A 15,651-nucleotide genomic window follows, 5' to 3' on the forward strand; every position below is an offset into this window, starting at 1 on the left:
GCAACACCTATCACAGAATCCAAGACAACTACAAGCTCTTCAGCACGTACCACAGCACCAGGGACTGCAACAACCACTGCAGTGATTGCCACAGTAGCAGACATGACAACAATCATTTTGGGATCAAGCAAAGAACCAGAAACCATCAAGACCACAGCTAATCCTACCACAAAACATGATGGCACTCAAAGCACTTCTGCACTTACCATAGTATCAGAGACCACTGCACGAGCATCCTCACCTTCCACTGTAGCACGGTTCACCACAGGCATTCCAGCACCATTCACAGCACCAGAAGCAACCACAAGCAGTGCAGCACGCACAGCAGACACAAAGACCACAAGTGCAACTGCAGGTACAGTGTTTGATACTGCAGGACATTTTCTCTTGTTTTAACCTGGCTTTTCACTGTCTCTATTCTGTTATGTGCGCTCTGTTACCACTCTGCCTTTACTTCTGTTTTCTTTCCTTGGAATGAGCCTTTAAGAGACAGAAGCTGGGATCGAACATCGCCTGCTGAGCAAACATGCTTTTATTATTGCATGTTCTTATTGAGCATCTCTAGCAGACGTGTTACTACATGTTAAACTATTCAGCTTAACATATTATTAACAAAGACAGAAACTGAATTTGAAAATGTAGAATTCAGTAAAATGATTATTTCTGCTTTATTTGCCACATTTGGGAATCTTGGCATTGTTGCAAGCCTGTTGTAATGTGACCCTTATGCATGGGCGACCTATGGAATGCTTAGCTCTGCGCTGTATCTCACGGAGGCGTTGGTAAGGGCTCAGTGAAGGCTTCCCGGCTCAACGCTATCCTAGTCACCACCACCTTCAAATCTGTAACTTGTGACAAATTAAATGTTCTTTTCTTTCCACTCCTTTAGTCAGTGCCAGCACTAAGTGTAATGTCTTTCACACAGGGCCAATAACAGAAGAGGTCATTATCCCTATGACTGAGAAGCCAGCAGAGCAACTTCCGGTGGGAAACACTACAACAACTCAACAAACCACACTAACCTCAACAACCATCGAAACAACAGTGACAAGCAAAGGTAAGACTAAGGCTATAGTGGGACATGAGCTGTCAAGCCTGGTAGATACCACAAATCATGGGGGTGCACCCTGCACTTCAGGCAGTTTCCTTGTGGGGATATTGGGAATAATGGGATAGGATGGGTGTACGGATTAACCCGTGACCTCTCTACACTCAGATGAAAAATCATTAATCTTGGAGGGTGTGTGATGACATCACAAGCCAATCACCAGATGACTACCTCCACCTTCAGCATCTTGCATTTGCCAGAAATTATTTTTTCTATACTTTCCTAAAGGCCATTTCAGTTAAAGTGTTACTTCTCCTGATGGGTGCAAAAACACCACCACTGCCTCCTGTGACTGCGTGACTAGAAGAAATAATGCTAATCAAACCTTTATCATAGTGTATTATGAACAGAAGAATGCACATAAATTAGGCATCTTTTTTGATAATGTCACCCTCGTCACATCCTTTAAGAACTAGTAGACCCTCACAGAGCAAAATCGAACCTGAACATAATCTCTGCAAAAAAGACCACTTAGAGAACAGATAACCAAGGAATGACTTAACGACGTACCAGTATTTGACCCTCGTAGTAGGTGCCCGTAGTTAGTTGCCTTTAAAAATCTAACATTTTCATCTATGTGTTGGGCCAGGGTGATAATATAGTACAAGTGATAGTTTTTGCTCATGGCATTATGGCTCCACAAAATACTGTCCTCCACATATACTATGTTTTTGCGCTTGCTAATGCGTGACTCAAAGCAAAACGAATAGGTGCAACGACCCGCTATAGATTAAAAACGCCCTCAGAACAGATTGAAAATGTGTGGCATTATTGAAGGACCTCTACAAACCTTTGTAAATTTGCTTTAATCCTTACTTCCACTGGCAGTAGATCTAGTAAAAGGGGACAATTCTATTTTTTTTCTGAGTATTCCACGTAGTCTAGGCATGCGTGGAACATACTTAAATGTGGCCTTTTATACCATAAGTAAGAAATTATAGCACTCCAATTGTGTAATGAAACTTGACAGAAGTATCCAAATGGGTTCCTACAGTTGTAGGCTCTGATGTGCTGTTGTGTTCTGCCTCCCATTATGTGCATTATATCACAGTCTCCTATTAAAAGCCTGCAGGACTATTGAATGTTCATGGGAAAAGATTTTCACATTTTGGAATCAACTTTGTTTTACCTATTACTAACACCCTTAAAAATGCAAATTTGTAATGAAATTTGTATGATCACTTTTGTGAGACTTCTTGGTTTATCTGAATAAATTCTGAATTAAATTTACCAAAAGTTAAAATTGATGTGATCAAAAAATATTGAGTTTTAAGTATTGACCTGCACATATTGCGACTCCACAATATATTGACTTGCATCATATTACTAAGGTAAGTAGATATGAAGTTATCATAGTAAATCTCCATTTGCCCTGCATTTGCGCAGTTTGACGATATATGTCCAGACTGATATTTGTTGGTCAATATTTTGACTTACAACCTATAAAATGCATCTGGTGAAGGGGTTAGAGTAAAAATATTTGACAGCCTCCTAAGAGCTGTGTAAAGCAAATTTTGAGAATTCGGACACATTATCGGGTCACATACTGGTGCTCCGCTAATCCCACATGGGTAGATAACCGAAGAATCAAATTCAGGCCAAACTCAACTAACTTGTAATGGACTCCTTGGTATTGAGATGACAGATAAACTTTGTAGAAAATGTAGGCCCTGAACATTTACCTAGAAGAAAAGGGCAGGTGGACACAGCAGCCTGTAATGTGTCTTTCTCTGTTGTATCTGTTTATTGGGTGAATCTCCTCAAGGGCCCTGCACAGTGTATGCCTTGTGCCTCACACGTTGACTATTGTTCATTGAAACAGAATAGCAAATGTGTAAATGTGCATTCTACATCCACATCCTTGCATCTCGCTTGTGTCCAAAGAGTAATTGTGCACTTGTAGCACCCCGCAGCTCCCTTTCCACCTCAAGCTTTCAAGCCTATCTATAATGTTAGCTTGTAATTGAAATGTGTTCTTCTTTACCACTATTGTAGGTCCCACTACAAGCACTGCAGCACCCACCACAGCTCCTCTGACCTCCACAAGCACTGCAGCTCCACAAAACACCTCAAGCACTGTAGCTTCACAAACCACCTCAAACACTGCAGCTCCAACCACAGCTCCACAGACCACCACCACAGCTCCTTCCAAAAGTCCAGAGACCACCAGCACCTCTGCAGCTACTACAACTGCTCCCCAAATCACTTCAATTTCTACCACAGCTATCATGACTACCAATAATGCAGGCACTGCCAACACAGCTCCACCCACCACTACTAATAGTACTGCTGCTTCTATAACAGCTCAAGTGGTTACCACAAGCACCAAAGGACTGACCCAGAGACAAGAGTCCACCACAACCACTTCGCCTGCACCAGTGACAGCTGGTGAGAGAACCATAACCACTACAAACCTTACCAAAACAGCAGAGAGCAGCACAGTAGTTGCAGCAACTACCACAACAAGTGGTACCATCCCAACAACTGCTCCAACTACACCATTAGGCAAGATCATCACAAGCACTTCAAGTCTTAGTACAGGAGCAGAAACCACCACAATCCTTGCAGCAATGACGACAGAAAGCGAAACTACCACAACCACTGTGGCATCAACCATAGGTGCTGGCAGCACAGAAGGAACTGCAACATCTGCCATGGGATCAGACACCACTAAAACCATTGTGTGGCCTACCACAAAATTAGATGTCACTGAAATCACTATAGCACATACAACAGGAGCAAAAGCAACAGCAAGTACTGCCTCAACCAGTGCAGTATCAGCAACCACCACAGTCACAGAAGTACTTGCTACTGTAGCAGAGACCACAAAAATTACTATAGCACTTACAAAGGGAGCAGAAAGTGCTACAAGCACTGTTTCACTGTCTACAGTAGAAGAGGCTACCACAAGTTCTGCAGTGCCTGCTACAACAGCTGAGGTCATCACAAGCATGGCAACAGTCGCAACAGGGCGTGAGGTCATCACAACCTCTCCAGGGGACACCACAGGAGAAGAGAGCACAACACCCACCGTTGCATCTACTACAACAGCTAGTACCACAATAACAACAGCAGCAACGACAACAGTAGGCCAGATATCCACAACTCTAGGTATCATTACTGGAGCAGAAAGCACAACTAGTGCAGTAATTACCGATGAGGGTGGAATAACCAGGACTACTGCAGCATCTACCACAGGTACAGAGACCACCTCAATCACTTCAGCCCCTACCATAGCGCTGGAAACCACAAGAGGATTAGAGGCCACCAAAAGCATAGCAGCACCTACGACAGGGGCAGAAATTACAACCAAAACTCTTTCACCTACAACAGAAGCAGTGACCTGTACAAGAGGAACAGCAACTGTCAAGGGCACTGTTGCTTCTATTACTGGAGAAGAAACTACCAGAGGCAGTGCGGGAACTACCACAGCAGCCGAGATAACTACAAGCACTTCAGCACCTTCCACAGCACCAGGGAGCACAAGAAGCACTGGTTCACGTACATCATCAGCAAACGTCTCGATAAGCATTGCAGCACCTACAACAACAGCAAGGACCTCTCCACCAACTGCAGCAGGTACATCAGCAAGCGCTTTCATCACAAGCCCTGCAAGTATTACAGGAGCTGAAAGCACCATAACCACTGCAGCACCTTCCACCACAGGGAGAATAACTAGAAATACTGCAGCACCCACCACAGGAACAGAGACAACGTCAAGTACGTCAGCACCGGTAACCACGAGTAACACTGCAGGGGCGGAGGCTACGGAAAGGGTGGCAGCACCTACAACAGGAGCAGAAACCACCGCAAATACTGTTTCACCTACCACAGAAGCAGGGACTCCCACAGGTGGAGCAGAGCAGATAAAGAGCACTGATACTTCTGTTACTGGAGCGGAAACTACCAGAGGCAGTGCAGGACTTACCACAGCAGCCGAGACAACTACAAGCACACTAACACCTATGACAGCATCAGAGACCACAAGAAGCAGTGCAGCACCTAACACAACAGCAACGGTCCCCATAACAGCTGCAGAAAGTTCAATAGCAGTTGGGATAATCATCACAGTCTCTACAAGTCCTAACACAGGAGTGGGAAGCATGGCAACCACAGTAGCACCCCCCACCACAGGAGAAACAATCAGACATACTACATCATCTGCCACAACAGCAGAGACCTTAACACAGAGTTCAGAACCTACCACAGCACAAGAAAACAGAGGAAGTACTGTGATTCCTATTACAGGAATAGTGGCAACTAAATTCACTGCAGCACTTACAACAGAAGCAGAAACCACAAGCACAGTGGGGATCACACAAAGCACTGACACTTCTATACCTGGTGCAGAAACCACCAGAGGCAGTGCAGCACCTTTCACACCAGTGGATACCACTACAGGTACTTCAGGACCTACCACAGCACTAGAGGCCACAAGAACCACTGCAGCACCTATTACAGGAATAGATGCCACCAAAAGTGCTACAGTACCTACTACAGCATCAGAAGCTACCATAAATGGAGCAGAGACAATCACTGCCACAGCTATTAGTGTAGCAGAAAGCCCCAGAGCCAGTAATGCATCCACCACAGCAGCCAAGACCACTTCAAGCACTTCATCACAGACCACACCTCTGGAGGCCACCAAAAGCACAGCTGCACCAATAACTGGTACAGAAACCACCAATGGCAGTGCTGCACCTATCACATCAGCTGAGATGACTACAAGATCTTCAGTACCCACCACAGCCCTGGAGACCACAAGTGGCACTGCAGCATTAATTACAGGAACAGAGACCTCCAAAAGTTTTGCAGCACCTACTACAGGAGCAGAAACCACCATAAGTGGAGCAGAGATGACCATGGCCAATACTTTTACTGGAGCTAAAATCACCAGTGCTGCATCTACCTCTGCAGCCAAGACCACTACAAGCACTTCAGCACCTACAACAGCAGCAGAGACCACAAGAAGCACTGCAGCATCTATTACAGGAACAGTGGCCACGAAAAGCACTGCAGGACTTACTACTGGAACGAATGCCACAACAAGCATAGTGGAGACCACCAAGAGCACTGCTGCTCCTATTACTGGTTTGGAAACCACAAGAGGCAGTGCTGCACCTTTCACTGCAGCTGAGAGCACTTCAGTACCAATCACAGCACTAGAGGCCACAAGAAACACTGCAACACCTATTATAGGAACAGAGGCCACCAAAAGCCCTGCAGAACTTACTACAGGAGAGGAAACCACAACGAGCACAGCAGAGAAAATCAAGAGCACTGCCGCTCCTATAACTGGTGTAGAAACCTCCAGAGGCAGTGCAGCGCCTGCCACAGAAGCGAAGAACACTGCAAACACTTCTGCACCTACCACAACACTAGTAGTCGATAAAAGCACTGCTGCGCCTATAACTGGTACAGAAACCACTAGTGGCAGTGCAGTGTCTATCACACCAGCCAAGACCAGTACAAGTAGTTTAGTACCTATCACAGCACTAGAGGTCTCAAGAAGCACAGTAGCACCTATGCAAGGAACAGAGGCCACTAAAAGTGCTGAAGCGCCTACCACAGCAGCAGAAACCACCAGAAGTGGAGTGGAGACCACCACACGCAGTGCCACTTCTATTACTGGGACAGAAACCACCAGAAGCAGTGCAACACCTAGCACAGAATCCAAGACAACTACAAGCTCTTCAGCCCGTACCACAGCACCAGGGACTGCAACAACCACTGCAGTGATTGCCACAGTAGCAGACACTTCAACAATCATTGTGGGATCAAGCAAAGCACCAGAAACCTTCAAGACCACAGCTACCCCTACCACACAACATGATGGCACTCAAAGCAGGTCTGCACTTACCATAGGATCAGAGACCACTCCACGAGCATCCCCACCTTCCACAGCAGCACGGTTCATCACAGGCATTCTAGCACCCTTCACAGCAACAGAAGCAACCACAAACAGTGCAGCACGCACAACAGACACAAAGACCACAAGTGCAACTGCAGGTACAATATTTATTACTGTAGGAAGTTTCCTCTTGTTTGAACCTGCCCTTTCACTGTCGCTATTTTGTTATGTGTGCTCTGTTACAACTCTGCCTCTCTGCTTCTGTTTTCCTTCTTTGGAATGAGCCTTTAAGAGACAGAAGCTGGGATCGAACATCCCCAGCTGAGCAAACATGCTCTCATTAATGCTTGTTCTTATTGAGCATCTCTAGCAAACGTGTTACTACATGTTAAACTTTACAGTTTAATAACAAATAAAGAGACTAAATATGAAAACATACAATTAAATAGAATGTTTATTTCTGCTTTATTTGCCTCCACCAGGCAATCATGCAGCTATTGTAAGTCTGGTGTCAAGTAGCCCTTATGCATGGGCGACCTTTGGAATGCTCAACTATGGAATGTATGTCACTGAGCTGTTGATAGGGCCTCAGTGAGGGCTTCCCGCCTCAAAACAACGCGAGTCACCGTCATTATTAAATCTGTAACTTGTGAGCAAATGAAATGTGCTTTTCTTTCCACTCCTTCAGTAAGTGCCAGCACTAAGTGTAATGTCTTTCACACAGGGCCAATAACAGAAGAGGTCATTTTACCTATGACTGAGAAGCCAGCAGAGCAACTTCCGGGGGTGAACACTACAACAACTCAACAAACCACAGTGGCCTCAACAACCATCGGAACAACAGTGACAAGTAAAGGTAAGACTAAGGCTATAGTGGGACATGAGCTGTCAATCCTGGTAGATACCACTGATCATGGGGGGTGCACTCTGCACTTAAGGGGGTTTCCTTAGGGGATATTGGGAATGATGGGGTAGGATGGGTGTACAGATTAACCCATGACCTACCAGCCCTCAGAAGACGATTAGTCTCGGTGGGTGCGTGATTACATCACCAACTTATCATCTATATGAGCTCTACACACCCCAAGAGCTTGTACTTTCCATAAATTACTTTTCCTCTACTTTATTAAATGTCATTCAGGTTAAAACGTTCCTTCACATGAGAGGTGCAAACACCCTCACCTCCTCCTCTGGATGTGTAAAGCAAAGAATGAATGACAAGCATAGTGTTAGCACAGCGTATTATGAACAGAGAAAGTATGTAAATCTAGCATATTTTTCAGTTATGTCACCCTCTTCACATTCTTTAATAACTAATAGACACCCAAAAAGTTGAATCCAACCTGAAAATAATCTATGTAAAAAACTTAGAGAACAGGTAACCAGGGCATGATTTAACAAACTACCAGCATAGACCCTCAGGGCCAGGGGACAGTCGCTGGTTACCTTTAAGAAATCTAACATTTTTCCTTTGGTTTGGGCCAGACTGGGGATAAACTACATGTGAAGGCTTCTGCTCATTGCATTCTGGCCCCACAAAATAGTGCATTGATCTACTGTGGAATATAAAGGCCCCCGGGAATTCTTTTGCACTGCACAAGTGCCCCCGAAAAAGTTTGTAAATTTGCCCTAATCCTTGCTTACCATAGAATTAGAACTAGCAAAGAGGGAGTTTGATGTTTCTTTCTGAGAACCCCACATAGATAATGTATGCGTGGACCATACTTAATGTGACCTTTTGTACTAGAAATAACACATTGCAGCACTTCAATTGTCTAACTCGGTGAGAGTTGACATTGGTATCCAATTAAATTCCCACTATTGTAGGCCCTTGACCTGTAGTTGTGCTCTGCATTGGCACCTAGTACATTCTTTCCTGTTTACTGTTATAAGCTAGTGGGGTTAAAGAAAGATCATGGAAAAAGATTTTTACATTTTGGAATCAACTTCCTTTGATATATTTATTGACAACCCTTTTAAAATCTTTATGAATTCTGTATGATCACTTTAGTCTAAATTGAACTAACCAGTAGTTGAAATTGGTGTGGTATCAAAATATTGAGAGTCAAATAACCAACTGCCCACATATCGCCTCCAAAATATAGACTTGCGCTATATTATTAAGGTAAGTAGACATGCAGTTGTAACTGTAAATCTGTATTTGCCATGTCAAAAGGTGACTATAGGCGTCCAGGTTGATATTTCTTTGGTCGATATTTTGACTTAGAACTCATAAAATGCCTCTTTAAACCGAGTGGCAAAGCAATCTTATGGCCTTCTACAAGCTGTGTAAAGCAAATTGAAGGAAAGCAGAGGCATTATTCGTCAGTTACAAGTAATCCTCTAATACCGAACTCCAGGGTCTGATAACTGGAGATATTGACCCATTGGGGTTACGAGTAGGACACAAATACTTCACAGTCCTAGTTTATTAGCCACACACAGTGCTTTGGGGGATGGAATTCATGCCGAATATAAGCAAACTCACGATAGACTCCTTAGTGCTGAGATGACTGGTCAACCCTGGCATATCCTGGTGGCCAATAACTTTACCCTCGCAGATTAGGGCAGTTGGACACAACAACCTACATGTGTCTTTCTTTGTTGTGTATGGGTAAAACCCCTGGGGCCCCTGGGCTGTGGGTGTCTTGAGCCTCACCCACTATTGTGTATTGAAACAGAACTGCAAATGTGTAGATGTGCATGAACACATCACCATCCTTGCTTCTTGCTTGTGTACAAGCAGTAAAGGTACACTTGTAACACCCGTATCTCCATTTCCTACTCAAGCATTCAAGCTTGTCTGATATTAGCCTGTAATTGCAATGTGTTCTTCTCTACCACAATTGTAGGTCCCACTACAAGCACTGCAGCACCTTCCACAGTTTCACAGACATCCCCAAGCACTGCCACACTCACCAAAGCTCCGCAAGCCATCTCAGGTCTTGCACCTCCTGCCACAACTCCACAGACCCCCACCAAAGCTCCTACCAAAGGTCAAGAGGCCACCAGTATCTCAGCACCTCTCTGAGCGAGTCTACAAACCACAACTCTGAATACTACCATTATTGCAGCCATTGCTACAACAACTCCACACACCACTACAAGTAGTTGCTCCTACGACAGCTCAAGAGGTCACCAAAAGCACAGAAGCACCGACAAAAAGACCATCGTCCAGCAAAGCCACCTCCACTGCACCTATGACAGCTAGTAAGGGCACCATAGTCCCTACAAACCCTACCACAAGAGCAGAGAGCACACCAAGTCTTAGTACAGGAGCAGAAAGAACCACAAGCAAAACAGAAGGAGAAACCACCAGGACCACTGTGGTATCTAACACAGGAGCTAACACCACAGTTGGATGTGCAACACTTACCACAGGATCAATCTCCACCAAAAGCATTGCATTGCCTTCCACAGAAGCAGATGTCACCAAATTCACTACACCACTAATTACAGGTGCAAACACCACTGCAACTACTGCTTCAACTACAGTAGCAGTGACCACCACAGTAAAGGAAGGATTTGCTATAGGAGTAGAGACCTCAAAAAGTACTAATGTACTTACAAAGGGAACAGAACTTGCTAAAAGCACTGCAGCACCTCCCACTACATGTGAATTGGCCCGAAATACAGCAGCATTTACTACAGGAACAGAGACCACCTCAAGCACTTCAGCACCTGTCACAACACCGGAAACCTCAAGAAGCAGTTCAGGAGTGGATGCCACCAAAAGCATGGCAGCACCTACCACAGGAGCAGAAACAACCACAAATGCAGTTTCTCCTACCACAGAAGCAAGGGCTCCCACAAGTGGAGCAGGGCTCACCAAGAGCACTACCACTCCTATTACTGGAGCAGAAGCCAAAAGAGACGATGCACGACCTACCAGAGAAGGCGAAACAACTACAAGCATTCCAGCATCTACCACAGCACCAGAGACCACAAGAAGCATTGTAGCAGCAATCACAACAGCAAGGGTCACTATAACAACTGCAGCGAGTACAACACCAGCCGTGATCATCAAAGGCTTTACAAGCCCTAGCACAGGAGCAGAAAGCATCATAACCGCAACAGCACCTCTCACCACAAGAAGAATAATCAGAAGTACTATAGCATCTACCACAGTAGCTGAGACCTTAACAAGCAATTCAGCACCAACCAAAGCACAAGAGACCACAGGAACCATTGTAGCACCTATTGCAGGAATATTGTTCACCAAAAGCACTGCAGCACTTACTACTGGAGCAGGAATTGCAAGAAGCACAGCAGAGACCACCAAGAGCACCACCTTCTTGATAACTGGGGAGGAAACCAACAAAGGCGGTTTTGCACCGATCACTGCAGCTGAGCCCACTACAGACACTTCAGCACCTATCACAACACTAGAGGACACAAGAATCACAGCAGCACCTATTACAGGAATAGTGGCCACAAAAACAACTGCAGCAGTTACTACAGGATCAGACACCACAACAGGCACAGTGGGGACTACCAAGAGCACTGCCTCTCCTATAACTGGTGCAGAAACCACAAGATACAGTGTAGTATCTATCACATCAGCCAAGACCACTGCAAGCACTTTGGTTCCTACCACAGCACTAGAGGACAACAAAAGCATTGCTGCTCCTATGACTGGCACATAAACCACTAAAGGCAGTGCAGCCCCTGTCACATAATCAGAGATCACTACAAGCACCCCCCTACCTACCACAGCACTAGAGCCCACAAGAATGACTGCAGCACCTATTACTGGAACAGATGCCACCAAACACACCTGTGCATCTACTACCGGATCAGAAACCATCACAAGTGTAGCAAAGATCTCCAAGAGCATTGACACTCCTATTACTGGAGTGGAAATGACCAGAGCCATTGGTGCAGGTGCCACAGCAAATGAGACCACTACAAGCACTTCCGCACCCACCACAGCACTAGAGGTCAGAAGAAAGACTGATGCACCTATTACAGAAATAGTGGACACTAAAAGTAGTGCAGCAGTTGCTACAGGAGCAGGAAGTGCAATAAGCACACCAGAGACCACCAAGAGCACTGTAGCTCCTATTACTGGTGCAGAAACCACCCGAGATAGTGCAGCACCTATCAAATCAGCCACCACTACAAGCACTTCACTACCTATGACTGCTCTATAGGACACCAAAAGCACACCTACTACACAAGTAGAAACAAGTGGTGCAGAGACCAGCACATCAGCCACTGCAAGCACTTTCCCAGCACTAGAGGCAACACAAAGCAGTGCCGCACTTACTAATGGAGCACAATCTACCACAAGTGGTGTGGAGACCATCAAGAGCTCTGCAGCACCTATTACCGGAACAGAAACCATCACAAGTGGAGCAGAGATGTCCACAAGCACTGCTGCTTCTGTTACAGGACTGGACTGGAAACCACAAGAGGCAAAGCACAACCTACCACAGAAGCTGAGACTACTACAAGCACTTCATCACTTACAACTGCATCAGGGACCACAAGACGCTCTGCAGTAATTTCCACAGTAGCAGACACTACAACAATCACTTTAGGATCAACCAAAGCACCCAAAACCATCACAGCTACCCCTACCACAGCACTAGAGGTCACCAAAAGCACAGCTTCACTTACCATAGGTTCAGGGACCACAAAACACTCAGCATTGTCTTCCACAGCAGTACGGTTCACCACAGTTATTCTAGCACCATTCATAGCAACAGAAGCAACCACAAGCTGTGCAGCACGCATGACAGACACAAAGACCAAAAGTGCAACTGCAGGTACAATATTTATTACTGTAGGACGTTTTCTCTTGTTGGAACCTGGACTTAAGCGGTCTCTATCCTCTTCTTTACACACTTTTACAACTCTACCATGCTGCATCTGTTTTCCTTCTTTTGAATCAACCTTTAAAAGGCAGAAGACAGGATCACCTACTGAATAAACATGGTCTCAGTGTTGCATTTTGCTATGCAACATCGTTAACACATGTTACTCCATGTTCAAGTATAGTGTATACCAGTCTAATAAAAAAGGAAGACTCTGAATATGAAAACATAGATTTCAGTAGAAGGATTATTTCTGCTTTATGTGCCCCAGCTGGGCGGTCATGGAATTATTGCTAGCCTGGTGTTATGTGGCCCTTATGTGCATGGGCGACCGATGGAATGCTCAACTGTAGGGTACATATCCCTTAGGCATGAATAAGTCCTTAATGAGGGTTTGCCAGCTCAACACTACATGAATCGCCGCCATTTTTAGATCTGGAACTCATGAGCAAATTACTTTCCACAATGTTATTTTTTGGAAGAAAAAAGATACATATGTGTAGATATATATATATATATATATATATATATATATATATATATATATATATATATATATATATTATCTACTGGCGGTCGCCAGTAGATAGTTCTAGTTAGGACCGTGTTTCCATAGGAAATCTCAAAATTCTATTTTGAATAACTTTGGCGCCGGTTGACGAATCTTCGCGAAATTTTCAAAACTAATGGGGCGCTCCGCTCAGCTCCTACCCTGAAAGTCTCGGGGTGATTCGTCAAGCGGGGGCCGAGAAAAAAGGGGGGTCTCAAAACGCATTTTCCCCATGCATTTTCCCATAGGACCTTTAGTCGAAGGTACAGCCCGAACGGCTGAACAGAATTACTTGAAATTTGGCAGAGAGGTAATCCTCAGGTCAGGGAAGTGCCTTTTGCATATATGGAAGTGTCGGCCGCCATTTTGTTTGTTTTCAGTGCGAGAGTGGAAAAGGAAGGTGGCGAACGTGAAAAGGGGGCAGGGTACGTAGTTTATTTAAAAATAAGTATATAAAAAAAATAAAAATACATACATAACTTAGCATTTAAAAAACCATACAAATTCACTGAAAAAACCATAGGTTTCACACACATTATAGTTAGGAATTAGCATTTAAAAAACCTTGCAAATTCACTTAAAAAACCATAGGTTTCACACATGTTATAGTTAGGTGGATATTTCACTCGTAAAAAACTAATGAAATTCCCCCGTTATAGTTACTTCAGATAACTATAACTCGCGTGACCGCCACTTTATCACAAGGATGATGTCATCATTGATGTCAAGAGTGATGCCACTGACCATGTCATGAGTGATGTAATATGTGACGTCATGAGCAGAGGATTGCAGGCGCGCGAGAAACCTATGGTTTTTTAAGTGAATATATATATATACACACACATTTGTGTATGTATATATATATATATATATATATATATATATATAATATATATATATATATATATATATATAGAGAGAGAGAGAGAGAGAGAGAGAGTTAGTTAGAGAGAGACAAGGAGAGGATACATAATGGATAACTGTGTAATGAGGGTCAATATTGCCATTGAGGGTTCTATTGATATTATAAATTACAACATTTGCATCTAAGTGTTGCTGCGCTAAAGCAGTGATAATCAGATTTAAAAGTTGAAATTCACGCGAGTAGCTCTCAGATAAACCCATCCATAACACATAGAATAATGGATAAGTGACGGTGAATAATGGAGTCTGAGGGGTCCTGAGCAACATGAGATAGACCATAAGAGCAAAGCTTGGGTTGTCTATGATTTCACTCGGAATCCCAAGCAGAAAACATCCTTTTGTGGGCAAGACTTAGTAGCCGAAACGTGTTGGTAAGCTGTTATGGTTCATTGGCTTGAATAAATTGGATTTCACATGCCATCTCCTCTGTGTCCCTAAACGAACAACCGTTCTCCATACTCTCCATACACCCAACCCACCACCATCTGTGCAATCTCACACCCTCCCATTCCAAAGGTGTGTCAACTTTTTTCCATCAGAGCCAGCGATGCACTGAAAAGCTCTCAGAGAGCCTTGTCAGAGCAGCCTGGAATTCTGATAAGTCATAGGAACAGTGGGTGACAACTTTAGTCATCCTCTCTTCCTACGTCATAGTAGTAAATAACCATAACCATTGGATCAAAATGATGTAACTGCTGAGCCAATCTTCAAAGTTTTGATTTGTCTGTCAGCTTTGTATTTTTCTGCTCATGGTGCCTGTGTTGTAATCTTACCTGAGTTATAGGCCCAATCTGGACGTGAGGACCTATAACCAAGGATCGGCTTTTAAAAACTACTATAGGCTAAGAGAAAAGGGATTTATTGCTATTAGAACCTTCCACACACTGAGGATAGAATTCTTTTACATTAAACAGGAAGAAACAGAAAGACAAACATTGGAATGCCAGAACAGAAAGCCTATACCAGGTCTTATTAGTTCAGAGCGACTCCATTGTCTTTAAGGGAGTGCTGAGCCTTCTTATGTTTTAATATAGCAATATAGCCCAGGTATTAAAAGCCTCTTTCCTTGGCCATAGGCTGGGGCTACAGGGCTTCAACTGTTGTACCCTGAGGCAGAAGGGCTGTGATGCTCTTAGAATCTTCCACCCACTGGAGGTAGAACGGTCTAGCACAGGCTTCTCCAACGAGCTGCTCATGAGCTACTGGTAGCTCTCCAGCTACCTATAAGTAGCTGTCCTGTGTGCTGCCATACCTGTTAAATTAGAAGCTATTGCTTGGTTAATTTAATATATGTGTACCAAAATTGAAAAGCATGCATTTGAGATGAAAACGTGTGTATTTTCATAACTCATAAGCTGATATGTGGAGAACATGGTAGAATTTCCAAATTAAATTTAAA

The 15,651-nt window shown here is 44.1% G+C and overlaps 1 protein-coding gene across 1 annotated transcript in view; it reads left to right on the top strand.

Moving 5' to 3' along the window:
* The window catches only part of MUC16 (mucin 16, cell surface associated), a 245,625-nt gene that overhangs the window by 165,761 nt on the left and 64,213 nt on the right, over window positions 1-15,651 (top strand). The window contains exons 17-19 of the mRNA XM_085637002.1: window positions 5,539-6,447; window positions 6,571-7,117; window positions 7,684-7,815. Coding sequence (XP_085493128.1) covers window positions 5,539-6,447; window positions 6,571-7,117; window positions 7,684-7,815 — 1,588 coding nt within the window. The remainder of the gene's footprint in view (window positions 1-5,538; window positions 6,448-6,570; window positions 7,118-7,683; window positions 7,816-15,651) is intronic.

This window comes from Triturus cristatus, chromosome 12 (genome assembly GCF_964204655.1).
Source record: "Triturus cristatus chromosome 12, aTriCri1.1, whole genome shotgun sequence".
Lineage (NCBI taxonomy): Eukaryota > Metazoa > Chordata > Amphibia > Caudata > Salamandridae > Triturus > Triturus cristatus.